Below are 20050 nucleotides of genomic sequence, written 5' to 3'. Positions count from 1 at the left end.
CTCCTCTCTCCATTTCTCTCTGTCTTATCCAACAACGACGACATCAGTAATGACAATAACTACAGCAATTAAAAAAAAAACACAAGGGCTACAAAAGGGAATAAATATTTTTTAAAAAATTAAAAAAGAAAAATACATTAAAAAGGGGGGGATCTGGGGAGATAGCACAGTGGTTATGCAAAAAGGTTTTCATGCCTGAGGCTCTAAGGTCCCAAGTTCAACCCCCAGCTCCACTACTAGCCAGAGCGTTCAGTGCTCTGGTTTTTCCTCTCTGTATCTCTCTCATTAAAATAAAATTTAAAATATTAAAAAAAACAGGGGTGGACCTATGTTGAATATACATGTTACCATGTTCAAGGACCCAGGTTCAAGCCCCCAGGTCCTCACCTGCAGGGGGAAAGCTTTGAGAGTGGTGAAGCAGGGCTGCAGGTGTCTCTCTGTCTCTCTTCCCCACTACCTTCCCCTTTTGATTTCTGACTGTATCAAGTAAGATAATTAAAATAAATAAATAAAACACATATAACAAGCAAACAGGATTTAAATGTTCATTCTTCTGAGCCTTGCGAGGCATCATTCACAGGAGACAAAAAAAAGGCACGTTGGTCTGCTGGAATTTTATTTGTGGTGTCAGGTGAAGTTGTGAAAGGTGGTTGGGAGGAGAGTCAGAGGAAAGCCGAGAGAGAAGCAGGCCTCTCCCCCAGACCGGAGGGCAGGAGGGAGCTGGGAGCCCGTCCAGGGCTACAAGTGGGGGACTTCAGGTGTGTGTGTGTGTGGGAGGAGCTGGTCCTACACCTGCAGCCTCAGGCCCTGGGGTCATACACCCGCCCCATAAAGACGGGGAACTTGTGTTGCTGGTCCCAGAGCAGGAAGAGGAAGGGCTGCTGCACCTCGAAGAACATCAGGTTGCGGGCCACGTTGGTGGTGGCGGCAGCAGCGGCCTCCACGCCCGACTCGGTCAGCTCCAGCACCGCCTGGTGCTGCATGGCCGACACCTGGAGATCCGGGTCCTCCGTCAGCCCGCACAGGTCGAGATCGTAGGCGAAGTCAAAGAAATCTAGGGGGTCAGCGGAGGAAAACCGGGACTCAGAGACCAGCTGGAAGCCTCTTTCTGGCCTTTTATTTTCTTTCCTTCTTTCTTTCTTCCTTTCTTTCTTTCTCTCTCTCTCTCTCTCTCTCTCTCTTTCTTTCTTTTGCCTCTAGGGTTATTGCTGGGGCTTGGTGCCTGCATTACAAGTCCACTACTCCTGGAGACTATTTTTTCCCTTTTGCTGCCCGTTGTTTATCGTTGTTGTTGTTGTTATTGCTGTCATTGTTGTTGGATAGGACAGAGAGAAATGGAGAGAGGAAGGGAAGACAGAGAGGGGGAGAGAAAGACACCTTTAGACCTGCTTCACCGCTGGTGAAGTGCCTTCCCACCCCCGCAGCTGGGAAGCTGGGCTTGAACCGGGATCCTTACGCTGGTCCTTGCGCTTTGCACCACCTGCACTTAACCCGCTGTGCTACCACTTGGCCCCCTCTTTCTGGCCTTTTCTAGCTCGGTTCCCAATTCCCAAAGCTCTCTTCCACCAGCTCCCTGGCTCAGCAAAATATACCCCAGGGCTTCTTCTGTTTGTGGGCTCCTCTGTCAGGGGGGGTCCATGTTCACTCCAGCTAACCTTTTCTTATTTATATTTATTCCTTCCTTCCTCCCTTCCTTTAAAAAATATTTTTTGAAGATTTTATTTATTTATTAATGAGAAAGGAGGAGAGAGAAAGAACCAGATATTACTCTGGTATGTGTGCTGCCGGTGATCAAACTCAGGACCTCATGCTTGAGAGTCCAGTGATTTATCCACTGCACCAGCTCCTGGACCACTTCTTTTCCTTTCTTCCTAGATATTTATTTATTATACAGAGACAGAGAGAAATAGGGGACGGGGGATAGGGACAGAAAGAGACAGACACCTGCAGCCCTGCTTCACCACACCTGAAGCCTTTTCCCTGCAGGTGAGGGGCCAGGGCCTTGAACCTGGGTCCTGGAACATTGTAATGTGTGCACTTAACCAGGTACACCACTGCCTGGTCCCCCTCAGCTAACCCTTTCTCTCAAGAGATGAGAGTGCTTACTGCAAGCCACTCACCCACCCCACACACACACCCTGGAAAATAAGTCATTGTCCCCCCTTAACAAGGACCTTGAATGTGAGACAGCATATCAGAAAAAGGTCAGATTGTCATCACAAGAGGTCATGAGCCAGGGTGTGGTGTCACTGACTAGGGAAAAGCATCGTCTAAGAGGAAGTCAAGCCTTGGTCCCAGGTTTAATCCCTTGAACTACCATAAATCAGAGCTGAGAAGTGCTCCAGTAAAAAAAGAGAAAGAAAAGAAAGAAAGAAAGAAAGAAAGAGAAAGAAAGGAGAGAAGAAAGAAGGGAGTCAGGCGGTAGCACAGCGGGCTAAGCACACATGGCGCAAAGCACAAGGACCGGCATAAGGACCCCAGTTCGAGCCCCCGGCTCCCCACCTGCAGGGGAGTCGCTTCACAGGCGGTGAAGCAGGTCTGCAGGTGTCTGTCTTTCTCTCCCCCTCTGTCTTTCTTCCCCTCCTCTCTCCATTTCTTTCTGTCCTGTCCAACAACAATGACATCAATAACTACAACAATAAAAAACAAGGGCAACAAAAGGGAATAAATAAAAAAAATTTTTTTAATCCTGAAAAGAAAAGAGAAATAGAGAAAAGCAGGTCCAGGGTAGTGTCTCAGCAGTGATATTCAGAGACGAGGCCCTGGGCCTCATCCTCCTGGGGTGCCTGAGCTCCAGAACACTAACTCCTGGGGGGCCGGGCAGTAGCGCATTGGGTTAAGCGCACATGGCACCAGGCTCAAGGACCACCTCAAAGACCTCAGTTCGAGGCTCTGGCTTCTCTGCAGGAGGGTCACTTCACAAGCAGTGAAACAGGTCTGCAGGTGTCCGTCTTTCTCTCCCCTTCTCTATCTTTGCCTCCTCTCTCCATTTCTCTTTGTCTTATCCAACAACAACAACAGCAAGAACAATAACCACAAGGACAACAAAATGGGAAAAATGTCCTCCAGGAGCAGTGGATTTGTAGCGCAGGCACCAAGCTCCAATGATAACCCTGGAGGCAAAAAAAAAAAAAAAGCTAAACTCCCCTCCCCACCCCCCACTCTGCCCCCCGCCCTGAGGCTCACCTAGCTTCTCCATGATTGGCAGCATGTTGTGGTCACTCTTCACTTTGAGACGGGGCAGCGACACAAAAATGGGCTGGAACTTGAGCATCTGCAGTTTTGTCATGATGGCCTTGAAGACCGTGGGGCTGAGGGCTTTCTCCATGTCCTCCAGACGCTGGGTCAAGTACATGGGCATCACAATCACCAGGCTCAGGTTGTTAGTGAGCTGCAGCTGCCCCACCTGGAGAAGTTGAGACATACCACATCAGTTGTCCCCTGCCCCAGTTCCCTCCTGACGCCAACCTTTGTGGTCTCAAGGCTGACGGTCCGTCCTCAGGGGCTGTCGGTGTACTGTTCCCACAGACGGCAGGCTCACCCAAGCTTGAGAGTTCGGCTACCAAATGGGTGTCCCCACTGGGCTAACAGCACTGGTTTAACTCTGACCTGGTGCGGTACAAAAGGCATGAGGTTTTCGTTTTTTGTTTTGTTTTGTTTTGTTTTGTTTTGTTTGCTGCCAGGGTTACTGCTGGGGCTCAGTGCCTGCACCATGAATCCACTGCTCCTGGAGGCCATTTTTCCCTCCTTTTGTTGCCCTTGTTGTTGTAGCCTTGTTGTGATTATTATTATTGTTGTTGATGTCGTTCGTTGTTGGATAGGACAGACAGAAATGGAGAGAGGAGGGGAAGACAGAGAGGGGGAGAGAAAGACAGACACCTGCAGACCTGCTTTACCACCTGTGAAGCGACTCCTTTGTAGATGGGGAGCCAGGGGCTCAAACAGGGGCTCGCCAGGATCCTTCTGGCAGTCCCTGCACTTTGCACCACATGCACTTAACCCGCTGTGCTGCCGCCCGACCCCCAGTTTTTGTTTTTGTAATTAAATATTTAGTTTGTTTACGGGACTGGGCAGTGGTACACCTGGTACTGCATACACGTAACTGGGCTTCCCCCCCCCCAAAAAAAAAAGAAAAAAAGGAAAACCTCTGGAAAATAGGTCATTGTTTCCTCAGCTACAAAGACCTTGGATATGAAGTAACATATCAGAAAAAAGGTCAGATGTCATCACATGAGGTCACACGCCAGGGTGTGATGTCATCGGTTCTGAAACAGGATCATCTAAGAGGAGGTCAAGTTCTATTAATGAAGATGAAGTGGGCCAGGTGGTGGGGCAACAGGGTCAGTTCACATGCTACAATGTACAAGGACCTGAGTTCAAGCCCCTCGATTTCCACCTGCAGAGGGGAAACTTCAGAAACGGTGAAGCAGTGCTACAGGTGTCTCTCTCCTCCATCTCCCCCTTCCCGTTCAATTTTTCTCAGTCTCTATCCCAAACAAACAAATATATATATATATTTTAAAATTTTAAATATTTATTTATTTATTCCCTTTGTTGCCCTTGTTGTTTTATTGTTGTAGTTATTATTGTTGTTGTCGTTGTTGGATAGGACAGAGAGAAATGGAGAGAGGAGGGGAAGACAGAGAGGAGGAGAGAAAGATAGACACCTGCAGACCTGCTTCACCGCCTGTGAAGCGACTCCCCTGCAGGTGGGGAGCCGGGGCTCGAACCGGGACCCTTATGCCGGTCCTTGTGCTTTGCGCCACCTGCGCTTAACCCGCTGTGCTACAGCCCGACTCCCCAACAAATATATTTTTAAGTGTACTTCTCTATTAGATGAGAGAGAGAGAATCAGTCATCACTCTGGTATATACAATTCCAGGGATTGAACTCAGACGTTCATGCTTTTAAGTCCAACACTCTGACCACAATTACGACTAACCCAGGGTGCTGGTATTTTTTCTTTTTTATGATAATTATACTTTTTTTTTTTGCCTCCAGGGTTATCACTGGGGTTCCATGCCTGCACTACGAATCCACTGCTCCTGGAGACCATCTTTTTTCCTTTTTGTTGCCCTTGTTGTCTATTGTTATAGTTATTAATGTTGTTGTTATTGCTGTCGTTGTTGGATAGGACAGAGAGAAATGGAGAGAGAAAGGGAAGACAGAGAAGGGGAGATAAAGATAGACACCTGTAGACCTGCTTCACTATCTGTGAAGTGACCCCCCCCTGCAGGTGGGGAGCTGGGGGCTTGAACCAGGATCCCTACGCCTGCCAGTCTCTGTGCCTTGCACCATGTACGCTTAACCCGCTGCACTACCACCCAGCCCCCGATACTTATACTTTTTAAGAGAACCAGACATGTTAGTGCTATGTTTTGCAGGAAGAAGAGGTAGAATAAGTTCACTAAGTTTGAGAATGATGTCTGAAAATCAATTACTTTTCAATCCCTGGCACCACCACAAGCCAGAGCAAAGCAGTGCTCTGGTTTAAAAAAGAAAGGAAAATTGATTACTCCTGGGAGCCGGGTGGTAGCACAGTGGGTTAAGCACACATGGCGCAAAGCACAAGGACCAGCGCAAAGATCTTGGTTCCAGCCCCCAGCTCCCCACCTGCACGGGGGTCACTTCACAAGTCACCAGGTGTCCATCTTGCTCACTCCCTCTCTGTCTTATCCTCTCTTGATTTCTCTCTGTCCTAACAACAACGACAGTAATCACAACAACAATAATAACTACAACAAGTGCAACAAAAGGGAAAAACAGCCTCCTGGAGCAGTGGATTCATCGTGCAGGCATCTAGCCCCATCAATAACTCTGGAGGCAAACAAACAAACAAACAAACAAACAAAAATTGATTGCTCTTCAAATTCAATGTTCAGTTCACAAGTGGGCTTTTGGTGCTAGGATAATATGGCCAAATAGAATTCTGCCCTATTCTGGTTTTTCACAAGCTTGAAAAGAAAGTCAAGAATGTTACATTTATAAAGCATATTTATAAAATAAAGCATACAGGAGGTCGGGCGGTATCACAGTGGGTTAAGCGCACATGGCACCAAACACAGAGACTGGCGTCAGGATCCTGGTTCAAGCCCCCGGCTCCCCATCTGCAAAGGGTTCACTTCAAGGTTGGTGAAGAAGGTCTGCAGGTGCCCATCTTTCTCTCCCCCCCCCACTCCCAATTTCTCTCTGTTCTGTCAAATATAAAAATAAATAAAAATGGGGGGGGGGTTGGGCGGTAGTGCAGCGGGTTAAGCGCACATGGCTTGAAGCGCAAGGATAGGCATGAGGATCCCAGTTTGAGCCCCCGGCTCTCCACCAGCAGGGGAGTCACTTCACAAGTGGTGAAGCAGGTCTGCAGGTGTCTGTCTTTCCCTTTCTCTGTCTTCCCCTCCTCTCTCCATTTCTCTCTGTCCTATCCAACAACAATGACATAAATGGCAACAACAACAAGGGCAACAAAAGGGGAAAAATGGCCTCCAGGAGCAGTAGATTCGTAGTGCTGGCACCCAGCCCCAGCAATAACCCTGGAGGCAAAAAAAAAACAAACAAAAAACCTCATCTATTTTCTGCATCCCATAAAGAATTTTAGTCCACATTCTTGGAGGGAAAAAGAAGAAATAGCTTTCCAGTGGAGGGGATGGAATATGGAACTCTGGTGGTGGGAATTGTATAGAGTTGTACCCCTCGGGGGTCGGGTGGTAGCGTAGTGAGTTAAGCGCACATGGAGCAAAGTGCAAGGACCAGCATATGGATGACAGTTCAAGCACGCGGCTCCCCACTTGCAGGGGAGTCACTTCACAGGCGGTGAAGCAGGTCTGCAGGTGTCTATCTTTCTCTCCTCCTCTCTGTCTTCCCCTCCTCTCTCCATTTCTCTCTGTCCTATCCAACAATAACAGCAGTGACAACAACAGCAATAACAACAACGATGATGATAAACAACATGGGCAACAAAATGGAAAAAAAACAGTTTCCAGGAGCAGTGGATTCATAGTGCAGGCAGTGATAACCCTGGAGACAGTGATAACCCAGTGATAACCCTGGAGACAAAAAAAAAGTACCTCTCTTATCCTACAATCTTGTTAGTCATTATTAAATCACTAATTAAAAATAACAAGAGGGGCTGGGTGGTGGCGCACCTGGTTGAGTGACATATTACAGTCTGAAAGAACCTAGGTTCGAGCCCCTGGCCCCCACCTGCAGGGGGAAAGCTTTGTGAATGGTGAAGTAGGGCTGCCGGTGTCTCTCTGTCTATCTCCTCCTTTTCTCTTGATTTCTCGCTGTTTTATCCAAAAAATAAAGATAATAAAAAAATTTTAAAAAATAAGAAACATTTATTATACCTTTTTTTTTTGCCTCTAGGGTTATTGCTGGGGCTCAGTGCCTACACTAAAAATCCACTGCTAAAAATAGGCCATTTCTCCTATTTTTTGATGTCGTTATGGTATTATTGTTATTGCTGTTGTTGTTGTTGGATAGGACAAAAAGAAATGGAGAGAGGATGGGAAGACAGAGAGGGAAAGAGAGAGATAGACACCTGCAGACCTGCTTCATCCCTTGTGAAGGTTTCTCCCTGTAGGTGTGAACCAGGGGTTTGAACCCATGGTCCTAAGTGCACTTAACCAGGCGTGCTACCTCCTGACCTCCTACACTGTTTTACAGATATGAGAGAGACAGAGACAGAGACACCAGAGTACTACTCAGCTCTGGTTAATGGTGGTGCTGGGGATTAAGCCTGAGGCCACAGAGCTTCAGCATGAAAGAATCTTTGCATCACCATTGTGCTGTCTCTCCAGCCACACTTACAACGTTACTACATTGCATCACATATGTGGTATGTGGAAACAGGGCTTCTCATGTGTTTCCTCTTTCAGCATTTGGGGGGAATCACACTGAGGAGACAGGCATGTGGTTCAAGGGCTGCACATGCACTCTGCACACATGAGGCCCTGGGTTCAATTCCCAGCACCAGAAAAAGAAACTTGTTCTTTAAAAAATAAAAAAATAAGAACCTCACATTGAGCTTCCCCCCCCCACGGAGTATGAGGGAGAGTGATATCCTTCCTCCTTCTCTTTTCTTTCTTTTTTTTTTTTTTTAATATTTATTTTATTTATTTATTCCCTTTTGTTGCCCTTGTTGTTTTATTGTTGTAGTTATTATTGTTGTTGTCGTTGTTGTTGGATAGGACAGAGAGAAATGGAGAGAGGAGGGGAAGACAGAGAGGAGGAGAGAAAGACAGACACCTGCAGATCTGCTTCACCGCCTGTGAAGCGACTCCCCTGCAGGTGGGGAGCCGGGGGTTCGAACCGGGATCCTTATGCCGGTCCTTGCGCTTTGCGCCACCTGCGCTTAACCCGCTGCGCTACAGCCCGACTCCCCAACCTTCCTCCTTTTCTTTTCCTTTCTCTTTTTTCTTTTCTTTCTTGCTTATTCTTGGAGGACATGCTTATTTATTTATCTATATATTTACATTAGATAAGACAGAAGGAAATTGAGAGAGAAATGAGAGATAGAGAGTGAGAAAAAAAGAGAGAGAGCGCACGTGGTGTGAAGCGCAGGGACCAGCATAAAGATCCCAGTTGGAGCCCTGGCTCCCCGCCTGCAGGGGTGTCGCTTCACAAGTGGTGAAGCAGGTCTGCAGGTGTCTGTCTTTCTCTCCCCCTCTCTCTCTTCCCCTCCTCTCTCCATTTTTCTCTGTCCTATCTAACAATGACAACATCAATAACAACAACAATAGCTACAACAACAATAAAAAACAAGGGCAACAAAAGGGAAAATAAATTATATATATATCCATATATATATATATATACACATACATACATACATATACATGGATATATATGTATATATGACAGAGCGAGATACAGTGACTGTAACCACTGTATGAAGCTTCTCCTCTGCAGGTTAGAATTAGAGTCTTGAGGGGGGTCGGGCAGTGGCACAGCGGGTTAAGCGCACTTGGTGAAAAGTGCAAGAGCAGCGTAAGGATCCTGCTTTGAGCTCCTGGCTCCCCACCTGCAGGGGAGTCTCTTCACTGGTGGTGAAGCAGGTCTGCAGGTGTTTGTCTTTCTCTCCCCCTCTCTGTCTCCCCCTCCTCTCTCCATTTCTCTCTGTCCAACAACGAACAACATCAACAGTAAATGATAACCACAACAAGGCTACAACAACAAGGGCAACAAAAGGGGGGAAAATGGCCTCCAGGAGCAGTGGATTCATGGTGCAGGCATTGAGCCCTAGCAATAACCCTGGAGGCAAAAAAAAAAAAAAAACAAAGAATTAGGGGCTTGAACTGGGTTCCTTGAGCATAGTAACATGTGAGCTTAACTGGGTATGCCGCCAGCCAGACCATCCCCACTGTTTTCTACCTCATAGGTCTCTGTCTTTTGAAATCGAGAGGGGAGGAAGAGACAAAGAGGGAGAGAGACAGAGAGACACCTGCAGCCCTGCTTCACCACTTACAAAGCTTTCCCCCTGCAAGTGGGAACTGGGGACTTGAACCCGGGTCCTTGTGGACTGTAACATGTGCACTCAACCAGGTGCACGACCACCGAGTCCTTGGGTCCCTGTCTTGCCCTAACAGCGCAGAATATCTGGTCAGCAGACACGAGGCAGCTCAGTCACATGAATGCTCTGTGCTCCGAACCCTATCTTCACTCCCTCCTTGCTCTCTGAATTCACACCGTTCAGTTTCAGGTGAGGAACTGAAGCCACTGACTGCACATACGTGCCATGTGTCACACATGCACAGGTAGGTCTATATATGTGGAACACACAAGCACACATGCTACGCACACACACAAGACTTACTAAGCAACCAGGGTCACCTGGCGGGTTGATGGGAAAGAGAAGGGGCAGGTGCACAGAAACAGGACGGCGATGCCCTTTGCGACATTCGATGCAGCCGAGAAAAACGCAGAGGCTTTAGAATCCTGCTTCCAGTCTAAAACATACAACGCCTGCCTCAGCCCAGGCTGGAGAGAGAGGGGAGCAGAGGCGGAGGCTGAAACACAGGTGGATGTAGGACAGAGAGCAAGTTAGTAAGGGCAGCTCCTACAGCAGCAGCACTAGATAGAGCTTTCGTTAGCCAAGATGCACAGACAGCTGTGAGACAAGGGCTGGGAGGGCTGGGGACACACCTTGGCCTTCAGAGTCAGGTCGGTGAACTGGGCCACTGGGTACTTCTTGCTTGTCATCATGGGTACCTTAATCTCAGAAGACTTGTAGTGAAAGGGCTGCATCTCTGTTTTTTGTTCATTAAATTTTGTCTTCCACTTGGCTGGAGGGAAGAGAGAAGGGGAGGATTATTCTGTTGTTATTTGGAGAGAGCTGGCGCTCGTGCATGGGGTTTCAGCACACCCAAGTTGACTTTCTCTTTAAAGATTTAATTTTTTATTTATTATTTGTGAGAGAGCTAGTTTCATGTGAGTATGAGATGAGAGAGAGAGAACTATAAGCCAGAGCTGAGCAGTGCTCTCATAGAAGTAAAATAAAATAAAATAAAAGTTTCTCCCCACTTGCAGGGGAGTCGCTTTACAAGGGGTGAAGCAGGTCTGCAGGTGTCTGTCTTTCTCTCCCCCTCTCTGTCTTCCCCATCTCTCTCCATTTCTCTCTGTCCTATCTAACAACGACGGCATCAATAACAACAACAATAATAACTACACCAATAAAACAAGGGCTACAAAAGGGAATACATAAATATTTTTTAAAAAGGTTTAAAACTTAGGGAAAGGAGGGAGAGGAAGAGATAGCCCGCCAGGTAGAATTCATGTCTTGCCATGCTTTCCTGGTCTAGATTTAAGTCCCAGCACCATAGTGAGGTGCCATGCAGTGGGGGAAGACCTGGCTTATGTGTTTTCTCTCCCTCTCTTTCTCTCTCTCTCTGCCTCCAGGGTTATCGCTGGGGCTCAGTGCCAGCACTAGAAATCCACTGTTCCTGGTGGCCTTCCCCCCCCCCCATGGACAGAGAGAAATTGAGAGAGGAGGAGAGAGAGAGAGACAGAGAAAGACACCTGCAGACCTGCTTCACCTATTGTGAACCATCCCCTCTGAAGATGGGGAGCCAAGGGCTTGAACCCGGATCTTTGCATGGGTTCTTGCACTTAGTATTATGTGCACCTCACTTGGGTGAGTCACCACCCACCCACACCCTCTCCTTCCCTCCCTCTTTCCCTCCCTCCCTTCTTCTGAATGAAAAAGTCTGGGGGGGGGGGCGTGGGGAGGTAGATAGCATAATGGTTCTGCAAAGAGATTTTCATGCCTGGGGCTCCGAAGTTCCAGGTTCAATCTCCCACATTACCATAAACCAGAGCTGAGCAGTGCTCTGGTAAAAACAAAAACAAAAAGTCTGGCTACTGGGGAAATGGCTCAGCTGGTAGAGAAACAGATCTCCTGCTGAGGCTTCAGTCCTTCAGTCCCCAGCACTGCCACTGACAGTGGTGCTGAGCTCTCCTACTTGGCGAAGTGTGTGTGTGTGTGTGTGTGTGTGTGTGTGTGTGTGTGTGTGTGTGTGTGTGGTGTGCAGGCAATCAAGGATTGCTCTCATTTAGGCCAAGAAAGATAAAGGGAAATGAGCAGTCTGTGGAGCAGGGCTCAGGGGAGTGGGTGGGCATTGTTGGAGGCAGAGAAGCAGGGCTGGGGGTGGGGGTGGGCAGGACACTTTACCGCTCAGGTAGACGGCGTTGAGGAGGACCAGGCGGATGTCGGAGGGCAGGCTGTCGAGGAGCTTGAGGATCTTGTGGTTGGTGTTCTCTGCCACCCAAGAGTTGATGAGCTCCAAGTTGCTGTCACTGTCATTTCCCAGGATGCTGGGGCTTCTGCCATACAGGCTCCGAGAGGCGTTCACAAAGGCTTCCCGTATGGGCAGGTCTGAGGGTGAGGGGTGGAGAGAGGAAAGTGTTCTCCCCACTGCTCTGTCCGTTCACCCTGATAAACACAGCATGGACAACCAGTGTCCCAGCTCACTCTTCTTGCACACGAGGTGACTCAAACATGACACCAACAGCCCTGTTTCACCATTAGTGAAGCTTTCCCCCTAAAGGTGGGGACTGGGGGCTCGAACCCGGGTCATTGCGCATGGTAACATGAGTGCTCAACCAGGTGCGCCATCTCCTGGCTCCCATTTATTAATTTTTTTCCCAGAGTATTGTTTAGCTTTGGCTAGTGATGGAATGGGGGATTGAACCATGGACCTCAGAGCATCAGGCCTGAGAGCCTTTTTTTTTTTTTTTTTTTTGCATAACCATCATGCTATCTTCCCTGCCCAAGAGTTCTGCTGGTGTTGCAGGTGTCTCTCTGTTTCTTTCCTGTATTTAAAAAATTTATTTATTTTCCCTTTTGTTGCCCTTGTTTTTTTATTGTTGTTGTAGTTATTATTGTTGTTGTTATTGATGTCGTCATTGTTGGATAGGACAGAGAGAAATGGAGAGAGGAGGGGAAGACAGAGGGGGAGAGAAAGAGAGACACCTGCAGACCTGCTTTACCGCCTGTGAAGTGACTCCCCTGCAGGTGGGGAGCAGGGGGCTCAAATCCAGATCCTTACTCCAGTCCTTGCGCTTTGCACCACCTGCGCTTAACCCGCTGCGCTACCTCCAGACTCCCACAGAAGAACATTCTTACTCCAGACGAAGTTAACAAATGACACCCGTCAAGTCTCCCCAGGAGAACTCTCACCTAACCTTTCACCAGGGACTCCATCGGCTCTATATCCCACCTCTATTCCCCATATCCCAGATGCTCCTGCTCTTCCCCCCCCAGCCCACCATGCTGGGTCTCCCCCCGAAGCCACTCAGGAGCTACTGCCCCTCCCAGGCCCTTGCCCCCTCACCTGGGCTGTGAAAGATCTGTGAGACGGAGGTGAAGCCTTTGGATGTGAAGGCTTGCAGTGCCTTGTGGACACAGATGAAATCCGGGGGGTAGGAGAGAGCATTTTCCAGGTTTCTCTTGGTGCTGTTTCCGGCACCTACAACAAAGGAGAAGGATGCAGGCAGCTGTGGAGAACAAGGCGTCCACCACTGGAGCCCAGGCCGGAATGGGGAGGTGGTTGGTGGCAACTGTGTGGAGGAGACCTATGTCCTCAGAGCTGGAAACACTGACCCTCCAAAACAATGCAGAAGAAGGAGGGGGAGACTGAATATCAGAATTGGTTTATTGGTTTTCCTAGGGCTTTGAATACTCTCCTCAACCCCTTTTTGGCCTAGTTAAAAACAAGAAGCATGTATGTGTCCCCTCACCAGGGCACTGCACATACATGAGTCCATCAATCCTGGGCTGACTTCTTCATTCCTTTTCTTTCTTTCTTTTTAAATTTCTTTATTGGGGAGTTAATGTTTTACATTCAACAGTAAATACAAAAGTTTGTACATGCATACCATTTCTAAGTTTTCCATGTAACAATACAACCCCCACTAGGACCTCTGTCATCCTTCCTTTCCCTTTCTTTCTTTCTTTCTTTCTTTCTTTCTTTCTTTCTTTCTTTCTTTCTTTCTTTCTTTGTATTTATTTATCATTGGATAGATAGAGACACCAAGAAGGGAGGGAAAGAGACAGAGGCTTGACCCTGCTTCACCACTCACGAAGCATTCCCTCTGCAGGTGGAGACCAGGGGCTTGAACCTGGATCCTTGTGCACTGTAATGTGTGTATACCACCACCTGGCCCCCATTCTTTTTTATTTCAGAGACAGACAGATAGAGGAAGATACACTACACCACTGCTGCCTCTTCTGTGGAGTTTCTCCTAGTGTCATGGTACTTCCCATGTGGTGCCAAGGCTTGAACCCAGGGCCTTGTATACGGTTAGAAGGGGGCACTCTACCTAGTGATGCGCTATCTCCTGGATTCAAGTTTTCTTTTTTATGTTTTGTTTCTTTTTATTTTATTGTATAGAGAGAAAGAGAGAGGGAAAGGAGAGAGAGAAGAGACACCTGCAGCACTGCTTCCCATTTTTTAAAAATTTTAGTTTAATTTTTTTTTTTTTTTGCCTCTAGGGTTCACTGGGGCTCGCTCGGTGCCTGCACTATGAATCCACTGCTTCTAGCAGCCATTTTTGTTCCATTGTTGTTGTTTTATTTGAACCCAGGTTCTTGTGCATTGTAATATGTGCACTCAACCAGGTGTGCCACCACCCGGCCCCTCTCTCTCTCTCATGTTAAATAAATAAATAAATCTTATAAATAAATAAGACAAAGAATGAAAAGGTTATACTCCCCCAACAAGTGTGACCCATTTTAGCAGGTTCCTTCCCCGGGTCCGGTTTGTAAATGTCAGAGCTGGGGGACCCCCATGGGAACATCCAACATATGACTCCTGAAGGTAACTCAGGGCTTTCTTACCCAACAAGACCTGAGTGAGGAGGCTGGCAATGCTGAACGGGGAGAAGGCCATGTTGGTCTCAGGCTTCTTCATTGCTGAGAAGGCATGGTAGAGCTTCACGGAGAAGTCGACCAAAGACTCTGCCAGCTGGGCTTCTGCTGACTGACTCTCCATGTTAGAGCAGGCATCGACAAGGACTGGGCATAATGGCTCAGATGTGGGCGGGGCAGTTGGCTGGGTGGTTGGAACGGTGGTGGGTTGAATGGTAGTTTCTAAAGTAGTATTGGCTGTGGTTGAGTTGGCATTGTTGGTTGAGCTGGCATCGTTGGCTGAGTTGGCGTTGTTGGTTGAGTTGGCATTGACTGAGTTGGCGTTGGCTGAGCTGGTGTTGTCTGAATTGGTGTTGGCCGAGTTGGTGTTGGCTGAATTAGTGTTGGCTAAGTTGGTATCGGCTGAATTAGTGTTGGCTGAGTCGGTGCTGGCTGAATTAGTGTTGGCGGAGTCAGTGTTGGCTGAGTCGGTGCTGGCTGAGTCGGTGTTGGCTAATTTGGCTTTCGGCAGTTGACTTCCTAGGGTGTCATCTTTGGCTAAAGTTTTTCCTTTGCTTTCCACGTGCAAGCTCTCTGGATCGGAGGAGCTGTGGCTGGTACTAGGTGGATCTGAGGAAGCTCTACCCTGTAATCCAAGAAACTGAGTTTCATTGTTCTTACATTGAGGTCCCGTCTTTTCAGGCACTCAAAGCAGGAAGAGAATGTGGGGGGTGTGGAAAATGTCCTGAACCAGAGAATAATTCCTGGGCATGTCTGGTGGGTGAGAAATGTGTCTCACTAATTCCTGCAGAGAGAGGTGATTGGGGAGCTGGCAGACACACTCTCAGCAAAAGAGGGGGGAGGAGGCAGTTGTCACTTCTTATCTCTGAGTAATCATTGCCAGACAGGAAGTTGTCTCCTGAACATTACAACGGAGTACCTACTGCCATTAATTAATCTGTACTTTTCCAATTTATTTTAAAATTCTGTTTTGGTTGAGCAGATAGCATAGTGGCTATACAAAAGATTCTCATGCCTGAAACTCTGAGGCCCTAGATTCAGTCTCTGAAACCGCCATAAGACATAGTTGAGCGATGCTCTGGCTTTAAAACAAAAACAACAAACAACAACAGAAGTGGGTGGGGGGCAGTGGCACAACAGGTTAAACACACATGATACAAAGCACAAGGATCCTAGTTTGAGCCCCTGGCTCCCCACCTGCAGGGGGGTTGCCTCTCTGTCTACCTCTCCTCTCTCTGTCCTAGCCAATAATAAAAAAAAAAGGGAAACAAATGGCCACAGGAGCCCTGAATTCCTATCGCAGACACTAAGCCCCAGCAATAACCCTGGAGGCAAAAAAGGAAGGAAGGAAGGAAGGAAGGAAGGCAGGAAGGAAGGAAGAAAAAGTTCTGTCTTGACTCACGGGCCGGACTGCATAAGTTGAAATTATGGCAAAGCAGTGCTACAGATTTCTTTCTCCCTAGCTCACCCTTCCCTCGTTTCTCTCTGTCTCTATCCAGTAAGAAAAGTTTAAAATAATTAAAAACGGGGTCAGGTGGTGGCGCACCTGGTTGAGCGCACATGTTACAGTGAGCAAGGATCCAGGTTCGAGCCCTGGTCCACACCTGCAGGGGGAAAGCTTTGCGAGTGATGAAGCAGTGTTGCAGGTGTCTCTTTGTCTCTCTCCCTCTCTATCACCCTTTTCCTTCTTGATTTCTGGATGTCTCTATCCAATAAATAAATAAATAAATGTAATAAATTTTTTTAAAAAAAATTAAAAATAAATAAATGAACTCCAAAAAATAAGATAAGTGGCCAGGGAGGTGACATAGTGGATAAAGCGCTGAACACTCAGGCATGAGGTCCTAGGTTTAATTCCCAGCGCCACATATACCAGAATGATGCTGAGGTTTATTTCCTTGGTAATAAATAAAACGAATCTGGAGGCAGGCAGGTGGCTTGCACGGGAAAGCATATGCTTTTTTATATGTGAGGACCCAAGTTCTAGTCCCTGACCACCATGTGGAAGCACTTGCAAAAGGAAGTGTCAGGGGGGTCCGGGCAGTAGTGCAGCCGGTTAAGTGCACATGGCGTGAAGCACAAGGACCAGTGTAAGGATCGCAGTTCCAGCCCCGGGCTCCCTACCTGCAGGAGGCGTCGCCTCACAAGTGGTGAAGCAGGTCTGCAGGTGTCTGTCTTTCTCTCCCCCTCTCTATCTTCCCACCTCTTTCCATTTTCTCTCTGTCCTATCCAATAAGAATGACAACAATAATAATAACCACAACAACGATAAAAACAACAAGGGCAACAAAAGGGAAAAAATAGCCTTTAGGAGCAGTGGATTCGTGGTGCGAGCACCAAGCCCCAGCAATAACCCCAGAGGCAAAAAATAATAATAATAATAAGGAAGTGTCACAAGTTGTTTAAGCTGTCCTGTTTCTTCTCTCTCTCTCCCTCTCTGTCCCACACCCTCTATCTTGAATAGTAAAAAGAGAAAATAATAATAACAGGTCCACCAGAAGTGGTGGAATCTTTGCAGACACGGACCCCCAGTGACAACCTTGTTGGCAAAATAAATGGATCTTTAAAAGATAGAAATTGGGGGCCGGGTGGTTGTACACATTACCATGTGCAGGGACCTGCATTTCAACCCTCACTCTCCACCTGCAGGGGAGATACTTGGCAAGGAATGAAGCATGTCTGCAGGTGTCTCTCTTTCTCTCTCTCTCTCTCTTCCCCTCCCTATCTCAATTTCCCTCTGTCCTATCCAGTAAAATAGAAAGGAAAAAAAGTGGCTGCCAGGGGCCATGGATTTGTAGTGCAAGCATCAATCCCTAGTGGCAATCCTGGTGGCAATTTAAGAAAATAACTAATGAATTCATTAATAAAATGAAATAAGGGATTGTTGGCTGAGGGCCTGAGTCAGCTGATAGAGCACAGGACATGTGTAATAAGCGATGTGGAGCTCAGTCTAATGCTGTGTAGGTGAAGATGTTCTCTTTCTCTCTTGTTAACAAACACAGCTCTGTGAGGGCCTGGGAGACAGCATAATGGTTATGCAAAAGACTTTCATGCTTGAGGCTTTGAGGCCCCAAGTTTAATCACCAGCATCATCATACACCATAATAATAATAGGCTGTTATTTATTTAAAATTTTTATTATCTTTATTTATGTATTGGATCGAGGCAGCCAGAAATTGAGAGGGAAGGGAGAGATAGAGAGGGGGAAAGACAGAGAGACACCTGCAGTCCTGCTTCACCACTCTCAAAGCTTCCCCTCCTGCAGGTGGGGAGCAGGGGCTTGAACCCAGGTCCTTGTGCACTATCACATGTGTGCTCAACCAGGTGTGTCACCATCAGGCCCCATACTTTATTTTTATTTATTTTTAATTTTTTATATTTATTATTTATTTTCCATTGTTTTTTATTATTGTTGTAATTATTATTGTCGTTATTGATGTCATCATTGTTAGATAAGACAGAGAGAAATGGAGAGATGAAGGGAAGACAGAGAGGGGGAGAGAAAGATCGACACCTGCAGACCCGCTTCACCACTTGTGAAGCGACTCCCCTGCGAGTGGGGAGCCAGGGCTCGAACCGGGATCCTTATGCCAGTCCTTCCGCTTGGCGCCACGTGTGCTTAAACCGCTGCACTACCACCTGACTCCCCCCATACTTTATTTTTTACTTTCATGCCTTGAGGCTCTGAAGTCTCAGGTTCAATCCCAAGCACCATCATAATGTAGAGCTGAGCAGTGTGCTGGTAAAAAAATTAATTAATGAATTAACTAAAAAGTTTTATTTGGGGCCAGGTGGTGGCACACATGATTAAATGCAAGTATTAGCATGCACAGGGACCCAGGTTCAAGCCACTAGTCCCCATCTGTAGGGGGAAAGCTTCATGAGTGGTGAATTAGGACTGCAAGTGTCTCTTCCTCTCTACCTTCCCCTCCCTCTCAATTTCTTTCTGTTCTATCAAATAAAATAGTTAAAAAGAGAAAAAAAATTTAAAAAGTTTATTGTCCTAAGACACACCCACTTAGTTTCATAAGACACACCACACTACAGCAAGGCTCAGGGTGGTGCCCAGGGATCGAACTCGGGACCTCAAGCACTACCTCCAGAGCCAACTCCTAGACTAAGCCTCCCCCTAGCTTTTTATATAATGAAAAGCTGTCCCTCTTCCTCACCCTCTCTGATCCTTTTTGATACACTGCACAGGGGGCGCTCAGAACCGTGGCACCACAAGCAGGGAGCAAACCCAGATTCAAGCCGGGTTGTCTGGGGTCCCCAGCTCCTCGCTGAACCCTGGGGACAAGCCTCCCCCACTTGCAGAACTGCAAAGCCGCGCTCCTCACCCCGGGCCCTGAAGGGTTAATCCTCAGCCCCTCACCCCACGGTGGGGCCACTCACCCCGGCCGGCAGCAGCAGCAGGAGGAGGGTCAGCAGGGTCAGCCTGGAGGCCATCTGGGCGGCGACGTCAGCCCGGACCTGCAGGGACCAGCGAGCCTGGTAGTTGTCAGATCCCAGCCCACCGCGGGGGGGGGGGGGGGACGGGGGGGTACCTTCCACCCCACCCTCCACCCCAGCCCAGCCCAGCCCAGCCCAGCCCAGCCCGGGCCCCGCCCCCATTCCATTCGGGGCCTGAACCCCTTTCAAGTAGGTTCCCTCCTCTCATCCCAGCCTGGGCCACCTCCTCCCTGGCTCCTCCTTCGGCTTTGTTTTTCCCCAAACTGCTTCCTTTCCCGGCACCCACTGGCCTGCCCCCCTCCTTCCACCCCCCCCCCCCACACCCAGGCCTGGGTCTACATCCATCTGTTCAGTCCGGGGTCCTGCTTCAGCTAAACAATGAAGCCAGGGGCAGAGAGAGAGATGGGGGGAAGGGAGGGAGGACCACCAAGCAGCTCAGCCCTGCGAGAGAAGGGAAGGATAGTCCGCTGAGATAGCAGGGATAAAAAGGGTCCAGGAGTTGGGGGTGGGGTGCAGAGGAGGAGACCCCCCCCCAGGATATAAATCCCCACTCCACCCCCAGCACCGAACCTGCTCCAAACCCCCGCTCACAGCGCTAAGTCCCAGCTCACTGGGCGGCCTGGGTGCAGACTGAGTGGACAGTCCCTTAGGGGCAGGGAGGGTGGGGTGCGTGGGGGTGGGTCTCAGCCATTGGCTGGCCGGGACTCTGCCCAGTTACAAATCGGGGTTGATCGATTCGTTTTCCAGTAAACCAGGGTGGGCCACATCCCAATGCTCCTGTGTTTATGAGCTGGGAAACAGGAGTGGGTTTAGTCCCAAGCCCTTTGGGCGATTGGAGTGTGGATTAGGGGAAGCTGGAGGGTGGGGGTGGTGGGGATGGGTAGCTCTCCACCCAGCTTCCCCCCTCGCCCCCCTCCCCAGACACCCTCCCATCTCCAGCGGTCAGGGTGCACAGCGCAAAGTGCGCCAGTCACAGTGTGCCAACAACTGGCTTTCCTGGAACCGGGCCTCTCTGTGCCCAGGCTCAGAGTAGTCCTGGGAGAACAGGCTTTCTGCCCATTTGCTGGTGAAGAAACTGGCCGTTTGAGCTTAGCCTCTGGTGGCCGTGATCACTCTCAGCTTGGAGAATCTACAGTACTCAGGCTTAAGGCTCAGAGAAATCCTCAGTTGTCTCCTGCTCTCTTGCTGGGCTCAGGGTGTGAGATCTCTGGTCTCTCCTCTTAAAGACCCGCAGTGAAC

At 48.5% G+C, this 20050-nt stretch overlaps 1 protein-coding gene across 2 annotated transcripts; it reads right to left on the bottom strand.

Moving 5' to 3' along the window:
• Positions 1–599: 599 nt before the first annotated feature.
• SERPING1 (serpin family G member 1) lies at positions 600–19453 on the bottom strand. Of its 2 annotated transcripts, none has more exons than XM_007519570.3 (8): positions 19403–19453; positions 18755–18832; positions 14333–14987; positions 12828–12962; positions 11666–11869; positions 10141–10280; positions 3187–3406; positions 600–1054 (listed from the first exon to the last, which is right to left on the bottom strand). In XM_007519570.3, exons 2-8 carry the CDS (start codon positions 18806–18808, stop codon positions 801–803), a joined length of 1662 nt encoding a protein of 553 aa, XP_007519632.1. In that variant the 5' UTR covers positions 18809–18832; positions 19403–19453; the 3' UTR covers positions 600–800. The 2 variants fall into 2 exon arrangements, with proteins under 2 accessions (XP_007519632.1, XP_060032211.1); XM_060176228.1 differs by lacking the exon at positions 19403–19453 and adding an exon at positions 19382–19400.
• Positions 19454–20050: the final 597 nt, after the last annotated feature.

Source organism: Erinaceus europaeus, chromosome 17, assembly GCF_950295315.1.
Source record: "Erinaceus europaeus chromosome 17, mEriEur2.1, whole genome shotgun sequence".
NCBI lineage: Eukaryota > Metazoa > Chordata > Mammalia > Eulipotyphla > Erinaceidae > Erinaceus > Erinaceus europaeus.
Note: the sequence above shows the minus strand (reverse complement) of the source record. Positions and strands in the feature narration are given on the sequence as shown.